This window comes from Mangifera indica, chromosome 8, assembly GCF_011075055.1.
Source record: "Mangifera indica cultivar Alphonso chromosome 8, CATAS_Mindica_2.1, whole genome shotgun sequence".
NCBI lineage: Eukaryota > Viridiplantae > Streptophyta > Magnoliopsida > Sapindales > Anacardiaceae > Mangifera > Mangifera indica.
The window spans coordinates 2,064,175-2,086,254 of NC_058144.1; the positions used below are offsets into that span (position 1 = coordinate 2,064,175).

Below are 22,080 nucleotides of genomic sequence, written 5' to 3' on the forward strand. Positions count from 1 at the left end.
GGTAGTTGACGCCTTATCATATATGTTACTGAAACATTAAATCCTAGGAAAGGACAGGAAAGGAAGTAAATTCTCAAATCATGGTTTTCAATTACCTGCTAAAGATCAACACATGAAACGGCATATCGCTCAATATGAATTTCTTCTTTTCACTTTCACCGGTTTAAAGCCTGGCTTTTTTCATTTGTGATGGAGGTGAAACAAAAATGGGAAAAGAGAGGCAGTGGTAGGGCGGAATGCCTGGCAAACCACGTCATCCTTGTTTTTTTCCCAGTCACACTTGTGACCACCTGCAAAGATACAAAATAAGTACTAATGAAGAATATGCAGATCACATGACCTGGTACAAGAATTCCAATTGCAACTGTGTGGAAAACCCATAAGCTATGTTAGCCTTAACTCTTTGGAGGAGGCAAGCAGGAACACCATTAATACATTACTATTTTAGCCCAGCCATTTAGTTAATTTTGTCTTTCCTCCCAAAATGAGATTAAACATATGACTAAAAATTCATAGAATTTATAGAGCTATTGCAGTGGAGGGGACAAGTGCAGAATTTAAACAATTTATAGATGCTGTATAGTACTGGAGGCAGCAGATCTTAATTGCAATTTAGAGCAGGCGTGCACAACCTGTAGTGTTCTAAGTTGGGAATGCTGCCACTGAATGGCATCAAGTTAAATAATAAGTAGAAGCGGGTTGAGAAATTTGGCTTAATTCATATAGCAAAACACAGAAGCATCCATAATTTTCTCTGCACAAGAAAACATAGAAATCATTAAACCATGTTCAATACTCACATCACATAAAGCAGGTTGAAGGACTTGTTTAGATGATTCGAAAGAGTCTAACATGGGCCTTACAACAGCGGGAAGGAAGAGGCCTGAAATTCCACAACATGATAAGTCAGTTACCAAGAAGATGAAGCTCACTTCCCCACCAGCACATATCAGTCTTTCTGAGCAATATGATTGTATAAAACCCTTAATGCAAATGCAACTGGAAGAACTTAAAAGCAGTGGATGTCTATTGCATACAAGAGATATTAAAGCAATCTGAAAAATGAAATCATGCAGAATATTCTGGTCGTGGGTGAGCAAAAGTAAATACCGCCAAAGGAATGCATCAAAAACCTATAAAAAGAAAACCTCTGTACAAATATCACCAAAATTGTCAATAACTGGATTGGATGCTCCTCGATAAAAATTCCAAAAACTTCCACCTCTAGAATTGATTTGAAAAGTCTCAAATCTTTGAAATTATCTGCTAATATCCCTGTTTGCACATCAATTTTTTGTAGCAAGATCAGGACTAGTATAACATGATTCTTTACACTACCGCAATAGCAAAACGTTAGAAACAAAAAATGAAACTACACCAGCTTCGTCCCAAATGTAATTCACATTCAACAGATATACATTAAAATGATTGGAGGTTAAAGAAATTTAAAAAATAATCCATGGATTAAAAAAGAGACCTAAATTAGGGTTTAGAAAGAGAGGAAATAAAAATGAAGCGCACCAACACCAGCAATAAGACAAGAAACTGCGACAACAGGTTCTTGTACGGCAAAAATCTTTAGCTTCTCCATTACCGACATCTTGTTTGTACTCTCTTTCAATAAGCCTTAGCTACACAGCTTCTTGGTGACTTGGCGCAAACCATAGCACAACGCTTCTTGGTGGCTTGGGGCAAACCATAGCTTCCTGCCGGGCCAAACACGAGACGAGTAAATATGGGTATGGGTAAAACTGAGTCGGGTTTCTGTTATTGACCTTCTAACTAGAGTGCAAATATTGAGTGTGTGATTTCCCTGGAATCCTGTACAGTGAATCTAGTAATAGTCTAATAGTTTCAATTCTCAAATAAGGAACCACACAAAAGTCCCTTAAAATTATAACATAAAAACACATCACATGGAAATATAGAATTGCAAACTAAAATACATAATATCTATACATATCACAAAAGAGAAATTTAATGAAATCGCAGCATGAGAACATGTTCAACCAATTTATACATATGGACAGCTCTACATTTTTAGACAAAAGTAAATGATGAGTAGAGAAAAGAGAAATTAGATAAAAGTAAATGATAAGTAGAGAATTGAGGAAGTACATATACAAGACTAAGATATCTAATAAAGTGCTGATAAACTAGATTCTGACGCCTCTCTTTGATAATGAATCTTCGACAGAAGAAGGGATTTGATAGATGATGACCTACGGAGTCTAGAACAACATCCAGCCCACAGTCCATCCCAATAGCAATCCAGCACCAACAAGACCCAACCCCAAAGCAAAAGCAACAGCATACTTTGATGTGTCATTTTTGGGTCGGTTTTGCTTCCTTCGCTTGCCTTTAGCCTTTTGCCAACTCTTTCTCAGTTTCCTACCTCTGTTGGATGTCCATGGAAGTGCCACTGGAAAAAGAGTGGAGATTGGCTGGTCACTGTTCCTGATCTGAGTGTAAAGGGCTTCTAACTGTAGCAGTTGGAACCACTGCTTATATGCAAAAAGCTGCGAGGCTTGTCTGAAAAAGAGTTTGAGGATGTGTTCCTTCTCAGAATTGGCTTGGTTTGCTGCCATCTCAGCTTCCCTTGCACGTGTTTGAGAATGGCGTAGTGCTTCCATAAGCTGAGCTTTGCAAGAATCACTCTCAGGAACAACATGTATTTCTGGAATGTCCCTGCTGGTTGTGCTATACCTGAAAATAAGGTCTCAATATAGATAAAAGCCAAGGGATATGGTTATTGAGTACATATACGTGTAAACACACACACATATTACCTTAATGATTGATCAGAAACAACTGGTGTTTGCACTTTTTCAACTGAGGCCCCTCCCGCATCAGAAGAGCTCTGTTCACGAACAATTGGATTTGAGATAAGATCAGCTTTACATTTCCAATCCAAAGATGATGCTTCAACTTTTTTAATATCAGGAGAACAAGCAAAAGGGTTTCTCCTAATGTGCATCGTCTGAGGTGGAGGAAGGTCGCAATTCTCCATGTAGCAGAGTGACTTCTGTGCAACCAAGGAGGCCAGATCATCTTTATCTGTCCTGCGCCACCATGGCTCACCCTTCCCATCCCCAATCCAGGGAGATTCTGGATCAAAATCACTTTCATTGGACTTTTTAGAAGTTGGATATCCCACAGAATCTATTTCAACAAATTCATAGGTTTCCCTTGTGTCAATCAGTTCAAGAAATTCTTGGGTGGTCTTACAATCTAAAGCCTCTATATCTTGTTTTCTAACTTTGTGATCTTTCATCATACAAACAGCAGAGATCCCATGATGTACATCAAGAGGAACCTCACTACTTTTATTGCTATAAACATGAGTAACACCTCTTTCATCTGATAGGTGTTCCCCGCTAACCTTAGAGGATGGTTTGACCAAGCCAGCTCTCAGGATTTCCATCTTGGCCTCCAGGGCATTCAATTGCTCACATGTTAAACCCTTTTGGTACCCACAATTAGGTTGCAGCTTAAGCCACCATCTTGTATCATCAGGAAGATTGGAATGTGACCAATTTCTGTTCAGAGGCATGAAACCTATAGCAGGATTATCGGGCGCATCTGCTACACCTGGAGCTCCTGCATCATTCTGTTTTGTCGATGAAGATGATGATTGGCAGCAAGCTAACTTAGGAGCTCTTTTGGCATCTTCTTGGACAAAGCAACGATTAGCAGTCCTCTGCCACACAGCCCTAGCTTCAGCTGCCGCCATTACACTCTGGAGACATTTATCTGCAAAAGGAAAAACTTATCACATGTTAATTGACTAGAAAAATTTTTTCATAAATAAACAGTGACAAGCTGGTTACTTGAGTCAAACTACAAGTATTAAATGGACTTTCATGGGACACACAAGGAAGAAATATTCCCCCAGTCATTACAAAACGTCTCCTCACCAACAAGAGGAGGGAAAAGAAGAAAGGAAAAAAGCAACCAAAAAATCAAAGCAATAAATAACCAAAAAAATAAATCACATGTCACACCCATTATCAGACAAATACAGTATATAAGCAACATTTTTCATTGTCCTCTTAACATATCAGAAGATTAATCATACAAGGTCGTCATGAGAATAACCGCATGCACAGAAATACATGATAGTGCATTCGTGACTATAAAAATTTTTGAGAACCAATTAAACAATAATTTCCCATAAACAAGGATGAATGAAAAATCTCTCTTATCATAAGACGCCTATGCCTACATACTAACATTAAGAAAAAGAAAAACGAAGGAAGATTATCAAGTTTTAACATCCAATATATTTTAACTTAGAATTTATATAATCTTCCTGATTTTCCTGGAAAAACTCAAGAAAATTATACTTACAAAAGCCACAAAGAATTTCAAACATACAAGCAAAAGATTGTTAAACAGCATTTACTGCAAATATAAGAGTGTTTGAAAGTAATCAACTAATTAAAAGTTAATTACCCTGAAAATTATCATCTAATGGTTTACATTCATCCCGACAAGTACTCTTTCAGAATTCCACACGAAATCAGGACAATACCCTTCATAACGATGGAAAATATAGATAATAATCAAACAAAACTACGATGCAGCTATTTTCTCATATTTCGGGGCTCAGAAACATCCCAATATCATCACTCAAAATCCAAGCACCAGCATATATCAAGAACCGAGACCTAATATTTGACTTACATATTTCTCTTTCACAAGCGAATCCGGAAAACCCGTCCAATAACTATTAATAAAATAAAACTAAGAAAATGAAAATCCAACAATATTGAAGCAGCCATCAACAAGAGAAAGATCAGTTGAGAGAAGCAGCAAACATGTTGACAAAACCTAAAAGCAATTAGACAGCATACAACAAAAAAGAATCACAAAGACAAAAAATTAATAGAAATGAAAGAACAAGAAGTAGAAGAGAGCAAGTACAAACCAATATAACTGAAACGAACAGATATTGAATATGGGAAGTAGGTATTTTAGCAGATCCAACTGAAGTGAATCTATAAATGGAATGAAACCATTTACTCTCAGATCCAAAAAGATTTAACAAAAGAATCTAAGAGCACGAGACAGGTGGAAGAGGCGGTGTTGCGTTTCTTTTGATGTTCAGTCATTACCATTACGCTCCAATGTCCTTTTACACGATTCAGCACAGGCTTTTCGGTTTCGTATATTAACCGAAAAAAAAAAAAAAAGGGTTAAAAAATGACGACGCTGGAACATCGATGTGTCATTTTGACAATTTGTGTGGGGACCATGTTAAAGAACCGTGACTCGGAAGGTTGTAAGTTGCTCGTCGTTTGTGCGATCTAATTCGTACACGTTGATTGTGGGTCCTAGCTTGTTTTCAAGATAAGGGTCGGAAGACCTATATCTTCAGTAAGTAAGAGGTGTCCTTTTTTGTTTGTTTGAAATAGGACCCTTAGAAGTAATTAAAAAAATCTTGAAATCAACCCAAACCAAAATTTCGGCTTTTTCTGAGATATCAAGCAATAAAATTACAAATAAATTTCCTCGAAAATCAGCAATTTTCAGAGTTTTGACAATAATAAGTAGTTGTCCAGGCAGCCCCATGATAAGCATTCAATGTGTACCCACGTGTAATTTTGATTATAAAGTAGTTTGCGATTAGCACTCGACTTAAGGCCGTGACACGGCGAAAGAAATGACAAGTGTTCATCATGGGGACTTACAGCTGTATAGTTCCCGTAGAAATATCTATATTTCTCTCTTTCAAGTCAACACTAAATGCCGAGCCTTAAAGTCCAATTGGTAACCGCCCACTCCTAAAATGCCTGAAAAGTTTGTCCTCTTCCTGGAACGATCGAGAGTTCGAGACCAAACATTGAAGTGGAGACATTGGAGACCAAAAGTAACACCCAGAAAATCAGAAATTTGTTACAAAACCGGAGAATATTGGGATTAAAATCGAAAAAAAAAAAAAGTGTATGAAGAAACATCTTAACAATATAAAATATTCCTAAAGATTTAAGATAATAATATAAAGGTTATTCTATCTATACATTATTGTGGTATATAATATAAGTATATAAATAATATATCATATAATTTTATATAATTTTATCTTTAATTTAAAATTATTTAATTATATAATAATATATTATCGATATTTTTTATATCCTTACATGTCTATATCAAGCGAGCAACTCATGGGCAGATAAATAACTGAAAATTGAAGTAACAAACTTAGTTAGGCAAGGGCGGCCTCAAATCTCTTCAGCTGAGAAGTTTATGTTTTCTTCTCCCTTTTTATTCCAATGCGCCAATGTCAAGATATTTACCCCCACATGTTGCTACTTCACTTAGCCAAGGAGGCTTTGAAAAGCTGACAACTTTGAATTGTCTCCCAGCTTGTTCACAATTGTTTCTGGAAAGAAAATGTCGTGAAGCTTCTCTGGAAAAATTTTTCTTGCGGCTATCCAAGTGGAATTTTTGTTTTTGTCGGCACCGCTAAAAGAGGAAAAAACTAATGACTAGTAAGCCTTCAATTTAGAAGAAACACCTCAGGCTGCTCTGCTAAGCGCATTCTACAAAACTTTGTTAGCTTTCAACAACAAAAGATTAAAAAAGTCATCTTAATTATAAGAAATCTGTAACTGTGGTAAACTGATAAAAGGAGTCAATAGTTAATAGCTATACAAGAACACATTACAAAGTCCAAATTTTGATTCTACTGTAGAACATTTCTTCAAATTAAACCAGTATACTTCCATGGGTACTTTCTTACTAAATCATCTCTACCTTTTTAAAGCAACAACTCTGGTAATTCACCTCATAAAATACTGGAGAGAATTAGAATCCCCTTACAAAATCCTGTCACATGCCACAGGAAAGTTGACAGGATCATAGGCCAGAGATCCATCATCTACTGAGAAATTGCCACAGTCAATTGTGGAGTCATTTATGGAGTAGACAGGATCCTGGTGATGAACATTCATAAGAATACTTAATAACTGATTTCTTTGTTCTTGCAACGCCACAATTTGAGTTTGCATTGATTCCAACTCAACTTTCAGATCCTGAACCATCTTATACAAGTGAGAGGTAGCCCCGGCACTGCCATAAACAGGGTCTCTAAGCCTTGCTTTTGCTTCGTAAACTAGTGCTTTGACGGCATCTTCTCTCTTTATCTCCTCAACCATCTGTTATTATAACAAAACACGAATATCTTAGAACAAATTTTCCAGGACAAACCTGTAGGGGATTTCAATCATGGTATGATTAAGAATTAATCAACAGTAGTATAATCAACAATTAATCCTGGATATATAAGAATTAATGAACATGAGACCGCTTAATCCTACATCCATCAGTAAATCTTCCCCACCTGAATCATTTTAATGACATTGCTAGCGCCAAAAACTTTGTGCACACAGGCAAACTTTTCTATCTCATCGGTTGGAAAATATGGTGCAAGAGTGCAATTGTTGTCACATCTCCGACGTAGCATCTTACATGCGGCACAAGGTTGATGAGTCCTGATTCTTAACACCTTTTCAGAATCCATTCTAAAAGGGCTGTGTCAGGTTTGTGGTATAATCCAAGTATATATAACAGCAAGAAAAGGGAAGTTGCCAAGAAACAGCCAAGTATATGGCTTTTTTATGGGGGACTAAATTTCTAAGTTGAAGTGCGAGTGAGTCGAGGAGGCCCACTAGTGGACAGTTTTAGGATGAGGATGTGTTGAAAATTGGGTTAGCTTACTGTTGGGGCTGTAGACCTAACAATATTAAGCACATGGTATTTTCCCAAACAGACCATTGATGCTGAAGTTTGTCACTGTCCCATTAGGTGTAATCCAACTTCATCTTTATTCTATATTACAATTACAGTTAACTAACTATATGCAGATGTGACAACATATTAAATTTTCAAAGTCAGAAAAATAATTTTCTTTTAAATCTTGGAGGTTGCTGCACAAATTCCTTGGAATGGCTTGAAGCTTGCTTTCTTTGTTTCCACGTTTTCTGTGATGGTTAATATTTTCAAATTATTATTCCTTGGTGTGGAAAATTCCTTGATGATTATCCATAGTCAACTCCCATGAGTTTTTGCTCCTCATTGTCCCCTACAAGGGTTTGGACTGAAAACAGTGAAAATAGACTACCATCTATGATGAAATGAAACAACCTACCAATTGATTTGGTTTCAGACTTGCAGAATAAAAAAAATTCCATTCTCATTTCTCAAAGTGACAATAATCTACCGATCATCTTAATTAGCATTATTCAGAACAGGACTGAAGTTAGGTCTTAGATTATTATCTGTTTTAAGTCAGAAAGAATAAATGACAGCGCTAATATATCATTCATAGAAGGAAGCAAGATTGAAAACTCAAAAGAGATAAAGGAAACAGAGAGAAAAATGGAAAGATTGGGATCGAGAGACACGTGGAAGATCCACCAATTTCAAAACCTTAACTTTACATAATCCTCCGTAATACCAAGAGTGGATTCTGCTGAGAAGCAAGCGATTATCGTAGTCGGAGTTTAACTTCTAAAGCTAAATCCAGATCTCCCCTTTGTAACTTCCTTCTTCTTCCTCTGTGAGCAGGAATCAGGAAGATTTTCAAGCTATTTTCATTTCCTGTTTCGGGACCTTCCCGATTCTTTCCAGAGTTCAACATCACTATTAATTTTTGTTTTGCCATACTACATTAATTAACACGAAAGATCCCCACTTGCAATAAATATAAACAAGTCAAAATAATAATTTTTGTGACTTCATCACTATTAATTTATAACTTATTCATAGTAATCAAATTTAAGTTATAACCTTAATAATTAAATTAGATTGGTCTTAACAATTATAAGGTTTTGCAACATATATATTTGATAGAAATACTTTCAAGAGAGAAAAATTATCTCTCTTGTAATCTTTAATATGTATTTTACACAAGAACATAAATCATATAGATAATAAAATTCAAAATTTGATATATCATCAAAATAAATAACGAGGGTATCAACATCCCAAATTTTGAATTGAGTCTAAAATTACAATATTATTTATAGTGACTTGTTTGACGATAATAATTGGCTAATAGATGAAGTCAATATTGATTTTTTATCGTTTTTATTATTTTTATTTTTTATGATATGAGTATAAATATTATGACAAAATTTCTTTCATTAGAAAAAAAAAAGGGATAATCTGTGAGTACTCTTGAATATGCTCAATCCATCTATAAAAATTTATTATTTGTCAATGTGAATCCAAAATTTATACAAATTTAGAAGTTTAATATTTATAACCCTTTTTAAATGAATTACTCACGGACCCTAGGAATAATCTGTTTTTTTAGCCAGGTGTATTCAAAACCGGTCCAAGCACCGGTTGAACATCTGGATTGATTTCGAAAACATTGATAGTAGCACTGGGGACACGTGTTAGGCAACGCTGGCGGTTGTATTGTGTGCTTAGCTGGCAGCTGGCGCACGATGGCTTTGGCATCCATCCTTCATTTCTGCCTCGGCAACTAAACGATCGCCAGTTGTTAATTTCCTCAAAATATCCCTAATTAATCACCGTAATATCACTCCAAGGATTTCCACAAACATTTTCACCATCTATCTTGTGGGCATAAAGGTAACATTGTAAATAATACGAAAAATAAGACCTATAAGTTTTTATCGAGTTCTTGAATTCTCTTTAAACCGCCAAAACAGAAAACATACACTCCTTGCTTTCTATTCTCTCAAGTTGAGTGAGTGAGTCAGTCACTCCCTCTATCAGCCGGTATTTGAATCTCTCTGCAGCCAAGCAATAGAAGGTAGCTCTCGCCACTAATCTAGAATGTCGGAGAGGCTAAGAGATTCTTTAAATGATGCAAAGGAAGCAGAGGCTGCTCCTCCACCGGCACTGACGAACTCTTCCTCCGCATTTAACGAAGATTTTCCCGAGCAAAAGAGTTTGTCAGACAAGGAAACTAAATTAGTGGAGTATACACCTATCAGCAAGAAGGACTCATCGGTTTTTGAATCCACAACGGATGATCTATTGGAAGTCCCTTCAGTGGACTTGACTACTCCTGAGAAATCTTCGCCGGATTTTGTGGCTTTTGAAACTTCAAAATGCGCTTTAGAAGCTAAAGAAAAAAATGATTCAGTGTCTTTGGAAGATAGAGATTCTATAAAGAAAGACAGCTTTGAATCCGGAGAGATAGTGAAGCCGGAGAAGGTGAAGAAGATGGTGAGATTGCAGAGCAACGAGAGCATGTCCGAGAGCGTGAATCTGCCCAAGGCAATGTCCTTAAAGCCGTGTCCGAGTGTTGGCACTAATCTTGAAATATATGATTACGTGATGAGATCGAATGGTGGAGGTGGAGAGAATAATGGTGCCGCGATGATGGAAGAGGCATGGGAGAGACTGAAGAAATCTTACGTCTTCTTCAAAGGAAAGCCTGTGGGGACATTCGCTGCAATGGATCCTATGGCCGAGGCTTTGAACTACAATCAGGTTGATTTACTAGTGTATTCATGTTAATTTCTTTTTGGTATATAAGGTGCGATTTGGAGTATATTTTTAGAAAATATTCGTACAGATTAAACCTATAAAAGCATGTTATGATTTCATTAATAAACGTTTTTCTACTCTTCTTTTTTTTTTTTTTTTAAGATGAGACTTCTACGTATATATCAAACTACAAACACAAATTACACGATTGTCGGTTTCCATTTGTGTTTTATTCAGTACAACTATATCCTTTTGATTACTACGATTTTCTCATATCTAATTGTGATGTGTTGATAATGCGGGAATATGCATCAGTGCAGCAATGTAATAATGTGAGGAAGTCATGTGAGAGTTTTGATAAGATTGCAACGGAGAGGGTGTTTGTGTTATTATTACTCCTTTCTACTATGTGTTCTGTGAGAATAGTTACAACGAGTCATTCTAATAGATTTATCATTAACTGTATTACTCTTTTGAAAATTTTTTTCTTGTTAAGAAAAATTTCCAGAGAGGGAGATTATAAGAGATCCTTGAGAAAAAGTTAAAAAAAATCTCACATTATGTTATTCTTTTGGTTTATAAACTCATAGGAAGAGGATGTTCTATAGGGGCACGTGGCCTCTGCATGTTTGTTTGACGTGTGCATTGTCATAATCATTACACATTACAAGAGGTTGGCTGTAATGCCACCAATTTTTATTAAAAGTGATTGTTTTCTTTGATTGACTTAATTACTTTTTATTTAGTGTGTGATTAGAATAATATATCTATGTATTATTAATGCAACACATCTAATTTAGTTGGCAATTATTATATTAAGTTGTATATTCTGAGAATATAAATACTTTATTTAATAGCAAATAAATAGTTATGATAGACTAGTTTGAATATCTTCATATTTGAACAACATTATCCCTCTTTGTTATATTAGGGTGGGAATTTGTCATTCAATATTATGCAATTATATGTATTTAAACGATGTAAAATATCTATGCATTCTTGACTCAAGTTATCTACATACCTATAATAAAATACTTAAGTAACTATTATGTTAGATACATGCCACTTGACAATTACTATCTCTCTATCATGTCTAATCCTAGATCTATGTTAGATCTTAATATCTAAATATGATTGGAAAGAACACTTATAAATTGTGTTTTTCTCTTTTAAAAATTCTCCCATGATCAATGGGTAGACATCTGTCTAATTATGGCTATTTGAGTAATGTTTTGTCTGTTCAACATGTTGCTCAAAGTCTGCCGGAAGGGTAATTGTCCTTTCTATACCTATTTGTTCAGGTTTTCGTGAGAGATTTTGTTCCAACTGGCTTGGCTTGCCTGATGAGGGATCCTGCAGAACCTGAGATTGTAAAAAACTTTCTATTGAAGACCCTTCACCTTCAAGGTTGGGAGAAAAGGATTGACAACTTTACCCTCGGAGAAGGGGTGATGCCCGCAAGTTTTAAGGTACTCTTTAATTCGCATCAGCAAAAGGAGACCTTGATTGCAGATTTTGGTGGTAGTGCCATAGGAAGGGTAGCGCCTGTTGATTCTGGCTTTTGGTGGATTATACTGCTAAGGTCATATACTAAGTGCACTCGTGATTATGCACTAGCAGAACGGCCTGAGGTGCAGAGAGGAATGAAGTTGATTCTCAACCTTTGTCTCTCAGATGGCTTTGACACTTTCCCTACACTTTTGTGTGCGGATGGATGTAGCATGATTGACAGGAGAATGGTGAGTCTTTTTCTGTTATATTGTCTTGCAAGATCACGGAGTTAAGAAGGTATGCATAAACAATAAAAAAAATAAAAAAATGCATGCATAGGCCATGGGCCCATGGGTTTGAAGTTTGTAGTTGGATGCTTCTGTTCAAATATTCATAGTCCTTGAGTTTGCTATTTTGAAACAATGTGAGTTGAGTCCGACTTCTTTGGTGCTGCCTGAAGTTGTTAAGGGATTTAGCATAGGGTCCAGCTCATCTCTTTTGAAGCCAGCATTACCGTTCTCTTGATATATATGATTGAAACTTTACTAAAGGTATAAGTTTTTATAATTCCCCACAAACAATGACAGCTAAGCTTACTATCAGGTTCAAAATTTCCCGCTAATTGAAGCACATCTATATACTATGTTCAAGCTGAACACCTGCTAATTGCCTAATAGGGATCCTCTGTGAAGCTGATAGCTAATATATTTAGGGGTTTTAATCTTTTTGTTCCACTGGATTTAAAATTTGTCTCTTTTATTATTATTATTTTTTCACAGGGAATATATGGGTATCCAATTGAGATCCAGGCTCTCTTCTATTTTGCACTGAGGTGTGCCAAACAAATGTTAAAACCAGAACGAGATGGCAAGGAGTTGATTGAAAGAATTGATAAGAGGATCACAGCTCTCAGCTATCACATCCAGAAGTACTACTGGCTTGATTTTACGCAGCTAAATAATATATACCGTTATAAGACAGAGGAGTACTCCCACACTGCTGTTAACAAGTTTAATGTCATTCCGGATTCTATCCCCGACTGGGTTTTTGATTTCATGCCCTTGAGAGGAGGATATTTGATTGGCAATGTTAGCCCTGCTCGGATGGACTTCCGGTGGTTCTTAGTAGGGAACTGCATTGCCATTTTGAGTTCTCTTGCCATGCCTGCGCAGGCAACAGCAATTATGGATTTGATTGAGGAGCGTTGGGAGGATTTGATAGGAGAGATGCCTTTGAAGATCTCTTACCCAGCCTTGGAGGGACATGAATGGAGGATTGGCACTGGATATGATCCAAAGAACACACGCTGGAGTTACCATAATGGTGGATCCTGGCCAGGTAAGTGTCATGAACACACAACTCGTATTGATATAATTTTCTTTGTTCATTTTATTATCTTCTAATGAATAATGATGCTTTTACGGTTTTATTTAAGCATTTGTGTTTGTGAAATTCAGCTCTATGTAAGTAAAGCGAAATCTTATTTTAGCTGGATTAAAATTTCTACCCCTTAAATTCTTTTACAAATTGTCTCCTTACTTCACTCGGGGAGCTGTAAAAAAAATTTCTACTCATGCTCAGTCAAGGTCATCAATCACGTTAACTGCCCTGTCCCTGATGCTTTTTATTTTTTTCCTAAATATGTGCACGTATGGTTTCTTTTTGTAGTTCTCTTGTGGCTACTTGCTGCAGCGTCCATCAAGACCGGAAGGCCTCAAATTGCAAAACGAGCAATAGAGCTGGCAGAACAGAGGCTCTCTAAAGATGGTTGGCCAGAGTACTATGATGGTAAGACCGGACGGTATGTTGGGAAGCAGGCAAGAAAATATCAAACATGGAGCATTGCTGGGTATTTGGTTGCAAAAATGATGGTCGAGAACCCTTCCAATCTTCTCATGATTTCTCTTGAGGAGGACAAGAAAATAGCCAAGCCAAAGCTCACCCGCTCAGCCTCTTTTTAAGAACTTGAATGCAAAGCAAAGCCAGAGATTACAAACAACAACGTGGGACACATTTGCAGTAGCTGAAATGTGCTCACTGTGACATATTAATCAACATTAGATGGGACATTAAATAGTTACCAGATATATTTTTTTAAATTTGATAATCCCTCAGAAAGACTCTCGTGTTGGTGACAGACAATTGAGCTTTAATTCAATGATACAAATATTGTCTTTACACATGTGAACTCAGTATTGTTTCTTCATTGCCAAGTTGGTTGGGAAATCCTAGTGCTCAAGGCCGTCAATAAAGGTTAATTTCATGCGTCAATATTGTTCTTTCTCCTATTTGATGCAAATTGGCATGCTTGACTGCCACCAAAGATATATCTGCAGCAGCATACGGCAGTCTATTGACAACTTATTGATATTCACATTTATTCTGGCATTCAGTGAGTTAATTCAAGGGAAATTTGTAATTTTGGACTAGCTGGGAGATATTGTAGAAAAGACAGAGTGTTTCAACCGTTAAGGACTTAGATTAAGGAATGTTTCCCAGCAGGGAGTTGTCAGAAAATCTTGTTTGTAAAGAGTTCGGAGTGAATTTATGCCAATATTGTTTCTAACTCAGGTTTAATGAGATACAACATCGTTTTCTAAGTGTGACATCCTCGCTGCAGCATACAACAAAATCTAATAATGTGACGATTTGATGAAGACAGTGATCATTCTAATTGTTGGTAAGACAGTTCAGAGAATGATCTCCACTTCTGGAGTTGTTTGGGAAATTGTTAGGACCAATGTCTAAGTGAAGAGGAGAGGAAGGAAGGGAGCTATGAATACAAGCGGCTGAACCTTGGAGGCAACAGGTGTCAAACAGTCGGCAAGGGAGCATGCAGCAGACAAGCATGAAGAAATGGTGGACAAGCAGTCAAATCAAGGGACCACAGGGATATTCATTGCTGAGGTGGTGACGCAGGAGTGGAGAGGTAGTTATGGAGAGAAAAATGAAGAAAAGTACCCGGGGAAGGAATTAGCAGCAGAGAAGAAATTTGTAGAGATCGGAGAAGAGGGAGAGTAACAGCCTCTCGAAAGCTGGGAGAAATAGTCTGTTATGTTTGATAGTGTTATTTGTGTTTCCTGGAATTATATAATTTCTGATGTAGTAAAAAGATGCAATATTAAACAATAGCACTTTCATTGTATTTCTGGAAAATCCTTTCAATACAAGCATCATTTTACATACATTGTTCTGGTAATTGAGTACACTCATGCAATACAACAGTAGCCAAAATACACAATCTCCAGATTTCTTGTTCCAGCATTAGTCCATTCGCAGGAGTTGCTGCAGCAGGCGAGAGACAAAAAGAGGAAGCCTAATAATACTGAGCTGAAAATACTAATCCAATAATCTCGACAGAATTGGATATCTCCTTATATTCCATCAGCAATTTTTAGATTTTTTTTTTTCAAATGTTTTCTTTATAAATGTAGTTAAATTTATTAGGTCAAATGACTATTTCCCACCCAAAGTTTGATGCAAACCCAATATCTCACCCGTTAACTATTAAAAATTCAAATACCCACATGCTTGTTAAATTTTGGGAAATTAATTAAAATGAGTAGCCAGTTTGCCGCGTAAACCTTTTTCGACAAGAATTTTTAGCTTTTATATTTTTAAACAAATCATATTTTTTATTCTAAAAATACCTCACATCTTATATCTCAGCGTTTATAGTAGATTTCACAGCAGTTTTCGTAGATTAATCTCTTATATTTCAGAGGATACGTATTAAGCTTAATTTTTTTGTAATGAATAAGATTAATTTTTTTTATATAATAATTGATTCTTATATATTTTTATACAATTACAAAATGATGGCTATATCAGACTTTTTCTCAAAACGGTGCGTTTTCTCAAACGGATGCAAAAATGTGCGAAATGGTGTGGGTGCGTCAACGCTGAAGGGGTGTGTGAAAGGGTGTAAGTGCGTAGAAGGTGTGGGTGCATGAAATATAAAAAATATATATTATATATATATATATATATATATATATATATATATATATATATATATATTTATTTATTTATTTATTTGCATTTCCCGCACCCTTTCATGCACCCACATCCATTCCCGCACCTTTTCCAAATTGTCGCACCCTTTCACGCACCCACATCCGTTCCCACACCCCTTCACACACTATTTCCAAATTTGTCACACCCTTCCACGCACCTGCACCCACACCCCTTCATGCACCATTTCCAAATTGCCGCACCCGCACCATTTCCAAATTGTCGCACCCTTTCACGCACCCGCGCCCTTTCCAAATTGTCGCACCCTTTCACGCACCCGCACCCCTTCACGTACTTGCACTCATTCCCATACCCCTTCACGCACCCTTTCCAAATTATCGCACTTTTTCACACACCCGCACCTTTTCACGTATCATTTCGCACATTTTCGCATTCGCTCGAAAAAACGCACTGTTTTAAGAAAATGCCTTGTATATCCATCATTTTGTAATTATATAAATGCATATAAGAATCAATTATTATATAAAAAATTAATATGTTTTTCATCTGTAAATATTATTGATTACAGAAAAATTAAGTTTAATGCGTATCGTCTGAAATATAAGAGATTAATACTATGAAAGCTACTGTAAAAGTTAAGAAATTATAAGAGGGGTATTTTTGGAATGAAAAAAATGATTTCCTTAAAAAGGTAAAAACTAAGAATTCTTGCCGAAAAAGATTTATGTGACAAATTGGCTGCATATTTTAATTAATTTTTCTTAAATTTCACTGTTATTGTTAGGGGTAAAATTGTCATTTAATAAAATTATAAATTTTATCGCTATCGATGGTCGGAGACAATTGTGTTCTCCCTCCCTTCTAGCTTCTCTCTCAAGGGTGGTCCATTTTTGAGTTAATGATGGTTGGAAATAGACCACCTTTGAGAGAGAAGCCAAGAGGCAGGGAGAACGTTATCGTCACCATCATCTCCGACCATTGACAGCTACTTCAAAAACCCTAAGGGGGAATGTAAGTTTTTTAAACTTTGATTAGGGGGCTTTATTTGTTTTTAAACTTGGGGGTGAAAATGTGATAAATTTTTAGTTTTTAAAATATTTTTATTAAATGACAATTTTATCTCTGACAGTAATAATGAAATTTAGCAAAAGAGTGAGTATTTAAATTTTCAATAGTTAACGGGTGAAAAGAGTTTTCACCAAACCTTAGGTGGGAAATAGTCATATGGCCAATTTATAATACTGTTCTTCTTTATCAAGTAACAGTTCAATGGTATTGCATAAATTCAAGGGTGAACTTTGATGTGCCACAGTCTTTCAATCACTTGCCAAAAGTTTTAAAATTATTGGTGCTTGTAAAATGTAATGCTTCATCTAAATGTTTCATGTGTAAATTGATTAACGATTTTTATTAATAATAATAATTATTATTGTTATTTTTTTTTTATGTTGGAAGGCTAAATTTGAAAGCTAGTGAGTTTAGGCGTGGACGTAAATAGACTAGACAAAAGTTGTTTCATCAGCTCGTAAATACTTGTCGGTCTCAGCTAACAGCCCAAATAACAGTGTTCCAGAGAAGGAAAATTTTCAACAGCCCATTTGTTAAAATTGGCAAGACAGGTGCAACTACTCCTCAGAGAATTTGTGTATCAAGAGTAGTCCTTTTCTTTCCTGGAAGGCGTGGCTGAATTTTTTTTTTTTTCCTTTCAATAGATAGGCCCCTTGCTGAAATGAGTGTTCCATACCTGCGTTATGAAAGAGACCACTTTCCCCAGTGCATTTCCATCATTCGCCACTTTCAACAAAACTTTGTAATGGGTGCTCATTTAAGCAAAATGCTTCACATGAAATGTCTAAACAGATTCACAACATTGATTTTGAGGACCGCAAATCAATCAGGTACCTAATACTTTTGACTGTTTCTAGTATTAATTCATTTTGAAAGAAATTATCATAAATCTTGTCGCCCTTATATTCCCGCAGGTAAAAGAAATTATCATGGAAGTAATGCCGGGTGTTGTCCCCTGATTTAAAGTGCCTACAAGTACCCAGTTTATTATTCCTTTACAGCAGTTCTCAGTTCTGCAGCTTGATGCATATTTTGAGATTGATTGGTAAAAGAAGCTGCTTCCATGGCGCTGTTGCTGTTCCCATTTGCCTCTTTCTACAAATATTGCACTGCCTCTGCTTTACCAGAAGTTACGGGGCCGATTGGTTATTCTCCATATTACCGGGACCCAAAAGAGAGTCTGATTGTAACCAATTTCCTTTTTTATTACCATCTTACCCTTATCTTCAACATGGCAAGTTGGCAATTTAACTCAATCATTTACCATGAAACACTCTTGCTTTTTTTTTTTTAAATCAAAATTAGAAACATCAAAAACAACTTTGTTGTCTGTTTTGGTATGTCAAAATCACTCCATCGATGAATAAAAAAACCTTTGTTGAATTTTTTCTCTTCACCTAATCTTCAGCCAATACTCTTCAAAACCCTTTTTAAATTCACTTGCTATGTGGAAAACACTTCAAATGATTTGATTTTTAGGGTTGAATTGATGGATTGGCCCGGCTGGGCAATGTTTGATTTAGTCGAAAACCCACGCTGCCTTGTTATTAAATAATATTTTAGATATGTAATTTTTTATAATTTCACTTTGAAAATTGTCTATATATATTTTGTACAGGATATAATTGTCAAATTATTTTCCTCCTTAGGTTATATGCTGCTACTTTTGGCAATGAAAAAATTTTCTTCATTAGGGAGACTACAACATTGTTAGAAAATGCTATCCCCAACACTTCCAATTCGGATGCAGCCAATGGTTCTACAGAAAGGTGATAAAGAGGAGGATAAATTCAAACAAACAGCCAATACCCAACTGGTTAAATTGAATATCTACGTTATACAGAGCCAAGAAGTCAAGAGTAGTTACACTGATCTCCAGCCCTATTGGAATTTTTTACATTATTAATTAATTTTATATTACAGTTATAATTTATTATGTAATATTTATTTAATTACATAAAAAAAGCTCTTAATCCAAATACTTTAAATGGAGAAATCATGGCAATCATATGTGATGAAAATGGGGAATATAATATGTAAACTTGGCTTTCAGAAGTGAGGACAGGAATTGTGACTTGTCAGACGTTTCACTGTCACTCATCTACCGGTTATGAAGAAGAAGTTGGTCACGAGCTCATCTAACAAGCCCTTTGTCAACAATAGCTAGAGAAATAAATCAGTAATAATGACAATATTCAAAGATTATCTCAGCATGTCAATCCTTACTTTGATCTACATATTACTCCTTGGGTGATTTACTTAAGTAGCTTTACGCTTACCGACTTCCAAAGTTGCATGTAAACAAAAAGCAATTTGTCTTATCTTCAGTAGGGAATCTATGAATTAGAGACCTTCACGTCTTAAAAAGCTAGGTTGAATTTGGTTTTTCCTATTCAAATACAAGTTTCATTTTGCTTTCAAGATGGTAACATTTATTATCATTGGCAATAAGGGAAAACTAAATAATGCAAACAAATTTGAAAATGGATAGATTTATACACCACCGTAAACATTTCAATCCAATGGGGTGGTCCCTAATGAATGCCATTCTGAGTTGAGTTTTTGTCAAACCAAGCAAGGAGGCTGTTCATCTAGTTAACCCATTTATTATGATAAACTGTTCTTGATGGATTGTGACAGTGATACCAGGCATGCGTTAGTCAAAAGTGTGTTTTAAAGGATTAAGCGACACCCCCATTTATAATTTTGAATAATTCATAATTAATTAATTATTATATTAAGATTTTTTTCTTAATTGACTTCATTTATTCTTCTGTTGTAAGAAAAATATAAATAACATTCTGGTTGTCATGTTTTAAAATACAAGCAGCCATATATCGACAATTCTTATTTATTGTAAATACAGTAAGATATGATAGATTCCTCGGTCCAGTATTAAACTTTGGCTAGAAGGTAAGCACGCGAAGAACTATTAAGAATCATCTAAGCATTAAATTCCTTCACCCAACCGACAGATCGACATGCGTAAGCTCACAAAAAGTTTTTTTTTTTTTTTTCAAATTAACAATGATTCAGCAAATGAATCGAGCTGAACTTGGTCATCTTCATTCTTCAAAATCTGTAGATATTCTTCGTAAAGCTTCTCTAACGTGTTTTCACCGGTGAATACCTGAGACATTTGGTAGTCAAAATCACTTCCGTTAACTATGTCATCATTATCGCCTACAAGGAATCCAGCTCCGTTGTCGCTATCTTTGAAACTATAACAAGGAACTTCTGTAGTACCCACTTCTCCATCTCCGTCGCCATGCGATAAATTATTGAACTTAAAACTTTCATTTATTGGTACAACGAAAGAAGTAACCCTAATTGGCTTTGGGAGATGGACCTGGTGTTTTAGTGGCTCCACTGATGGATTGGTTTTATTTCTATTATAATTCTGGCTCCTTCTATGGTTATTGTTTTTGCTATTTCTTCTCTTCCTTGCATCTTGACTAACTGCCTCATCTGATAATTTCCTATGGGTTTTTGGGTCGGTTCCTTGGTTTCTCAGTCTTTTGCTGAGATGGGTATTCCAATAATTCTTTATCTCGTTATCGGTTCGACCCGGAAGCCTTCCTGCAATGAGAGACCATCGATTCCCAAGTAGCGCATGCAGTCTGATAATAAGATCTTCCTCATCAGGAGTTATGTTCCCTCTCTTTATGTCTGGTCTTAGATAGTTCATCCATCTTAATCTGCAACTCTTTCCACACCTAAGAAGCCCTGCAAGCCCGCACGAACACAGTTTAAGTAGAAATTAACGAGGAAATCCATGTAGTACACGAAAATCCAAATAATCAAGAAGGAATAAAAATTAGTAATAATTATAAGATTACCAGCTTTTTTAGGCAATGATCTCCAGTGACCTTCACCATGTGCTTGAATGTATTTGGTAAGCAAAGTGTCTTCTCTTGGAGTCCACGGACCTCTATGCAACCCAACCTTAGAACAACAAGGAGCCCTTCCCATTCTTCTTTGAGAATATCACAAGAGAGAGAAAATAAAAGAATTTAGTTGACAGGCAGACAATGAGATCCTGTGACTGATGCTTTTAGACATCAACCACAAGAAACGACAATGGCGGCTTCTCCTTTTCGAAACCCGTTACCATAAAATCGGACTTGTGAGATCATTTCCCTCACAATGTTTGTGGAGAGTTTCTAAATAATCGCAACGGTGACTACAAATTTAAGAAGAGGAGGTTTGGCTGCAAACTATAAAGGGTAGTGGGATGTAATACTTATTTTTGCTAAATTTACAGCTACTTATACCATCAAATATTATGGTTATTATCTCTGTTTTACTTTACTGTTAACCACTGCACTCTTATCTCAACGACTCTTCTTGCTATCTGCCCTTCCACTGCATACGCACATCTACATACTTAATATGGTGATATTTTGTCAGAGAAGGGCGCCAGATGTACACTCCAAAATTAGAGCGTCATTCGTTAAATAGTCAAGTACCGACCTAGTGTCTTCCAATTTCCAAGTTGAACGAACAATTTATGAAAGAAAAACAGGTCACCATCTCTCTTTTTTTTTTTTTTTAAATTGATTTGCACTAATAATTATTTCGAACAACACAGGGGAGCTCAATTTTGAATATTTAATTTAATATTTAAATAATATATTATAATATAAATGATTGTTATTTCATTATAAGTTAAAATTATCTGATTTTGAATTGTTATAATTGTATTTACATAATTTTATAATATATATATATTTATTTATATATTTATTTAGTTGAATAGATATATTTGGTGATAAATTATGACATATATTTTTGAAACAGAGGGACGTAGTTTTTATTTCATTAATCATCTATGCCTTATGTGTATCTATTTTTGATATATAACTATTTATATATTTATATATGTCATCATAACATTGAATGATTTTGAATTAATAATCTTAATCATATGATAATATATATAAATGTATATATAATTATATACTTAAAATAAATACAAATATTATTACCCCAAGATGAATGAAACAAATTTGTTAACCAGACTTCCATGTATCGAATCGAAAAGGAAATGAGCCAGTACCCAAATCAGGT

At 35.6% G+C, this 22,080-nt stretch overlaps 4 protein-coding genes across 4 annotated transcripts; 1 reads left to right on the forward strand and 3 right to left on the reverse strand.

The window, feature by feature from the left end:
- Positions 1-1,917: 1,917 nt before the first annotated feature.
- On the reverse strand, positions 1,918-4,706 carry LOC123223613. The gene is made up of 3 exons (XM_044646860.1): positions 4,687-4,706; positions 2,790-3,753; positions 1,918-2,706 (listed from the first exon to the last, which is right to left on the reverse strand). The coding sequence occupies exons 2-3, from the start codon at positions 3,731-3,733 to the stop codon at positions 2,232-2,234; spliced, it is 1,419 nt and encodes a 472-aa protein (XP_044502795.1). The 5' UTR covers positions 3,734-3,753; positions 4,687-4,706; the 3' UTR covers positions 1,918-2,231.
- Positions 4,707-6,582: 1,876 nt separating this feature from the next.
- On the reverse strand, positions 6,583-7,528 carry LOC123224552 (LOB domain-containing protein 1-like). Its single transcript, XM_044648277.1, has 2 exons — positions 7,349-7,528; positions 6,583-7,163 (listed from the first exon to the last, which is right to left on the reverse strand). Exons 1-2 carry the CDS (start codon positions 7,526-7,528, stop codon positions 6,825-6,827), a joined length of 519 nt encoding a protein of 172 aa, XP_044504212.1. The 3' UTR covers positions 6,583-6,824.
- Positions 7,529-9,816: 2,288 nt separating this feature from the next.
- LOC123223346 (probable alkaline/neutral invertase F) lies at positions 9,817-13,971 on the forward strand. The gene is made up of 4 exons (XM_044646499.1): positions 9,817-10,479; positions 11,778-12,215; positions 12,747-13,305; positions 13,636-13,971. Exons 1-4 carry the CDS (start codon positions 9,817-9,819, stop codon positions 13,926-13,928), a joined length of 1,953 nt encoding a protein of 650 aa, XP_044502434.1. The 3' UTR covers positions 13,929-13,971.
- A 5,969-nt stretch (positions 13,972-19,940) lies between these two features.
- Positions 19,941-21,293, reverse strand: LOC123224551 (myb-related protein 308-like). Its single transcript, XM_044648276.1, has 2 exons — positions 20,850-21,293; positions 19,941-20,736 (listed from the first exon to the last, which is right to left on the reverse strand). Exons 1-2 carry the CDS (start codon positions 20,980-20,982, stop codon positions 20,027-20,029), a joined length of 843 nt encoding a protein of 280 aa, XP_044504211.1. The 5' UTR covers positions 20,983-21,293; the 3' UTR covers positions 19,941-20,026.
- Between the last annotated feature and the right edge of the window lie 787 nt (positions 21,294-22,080).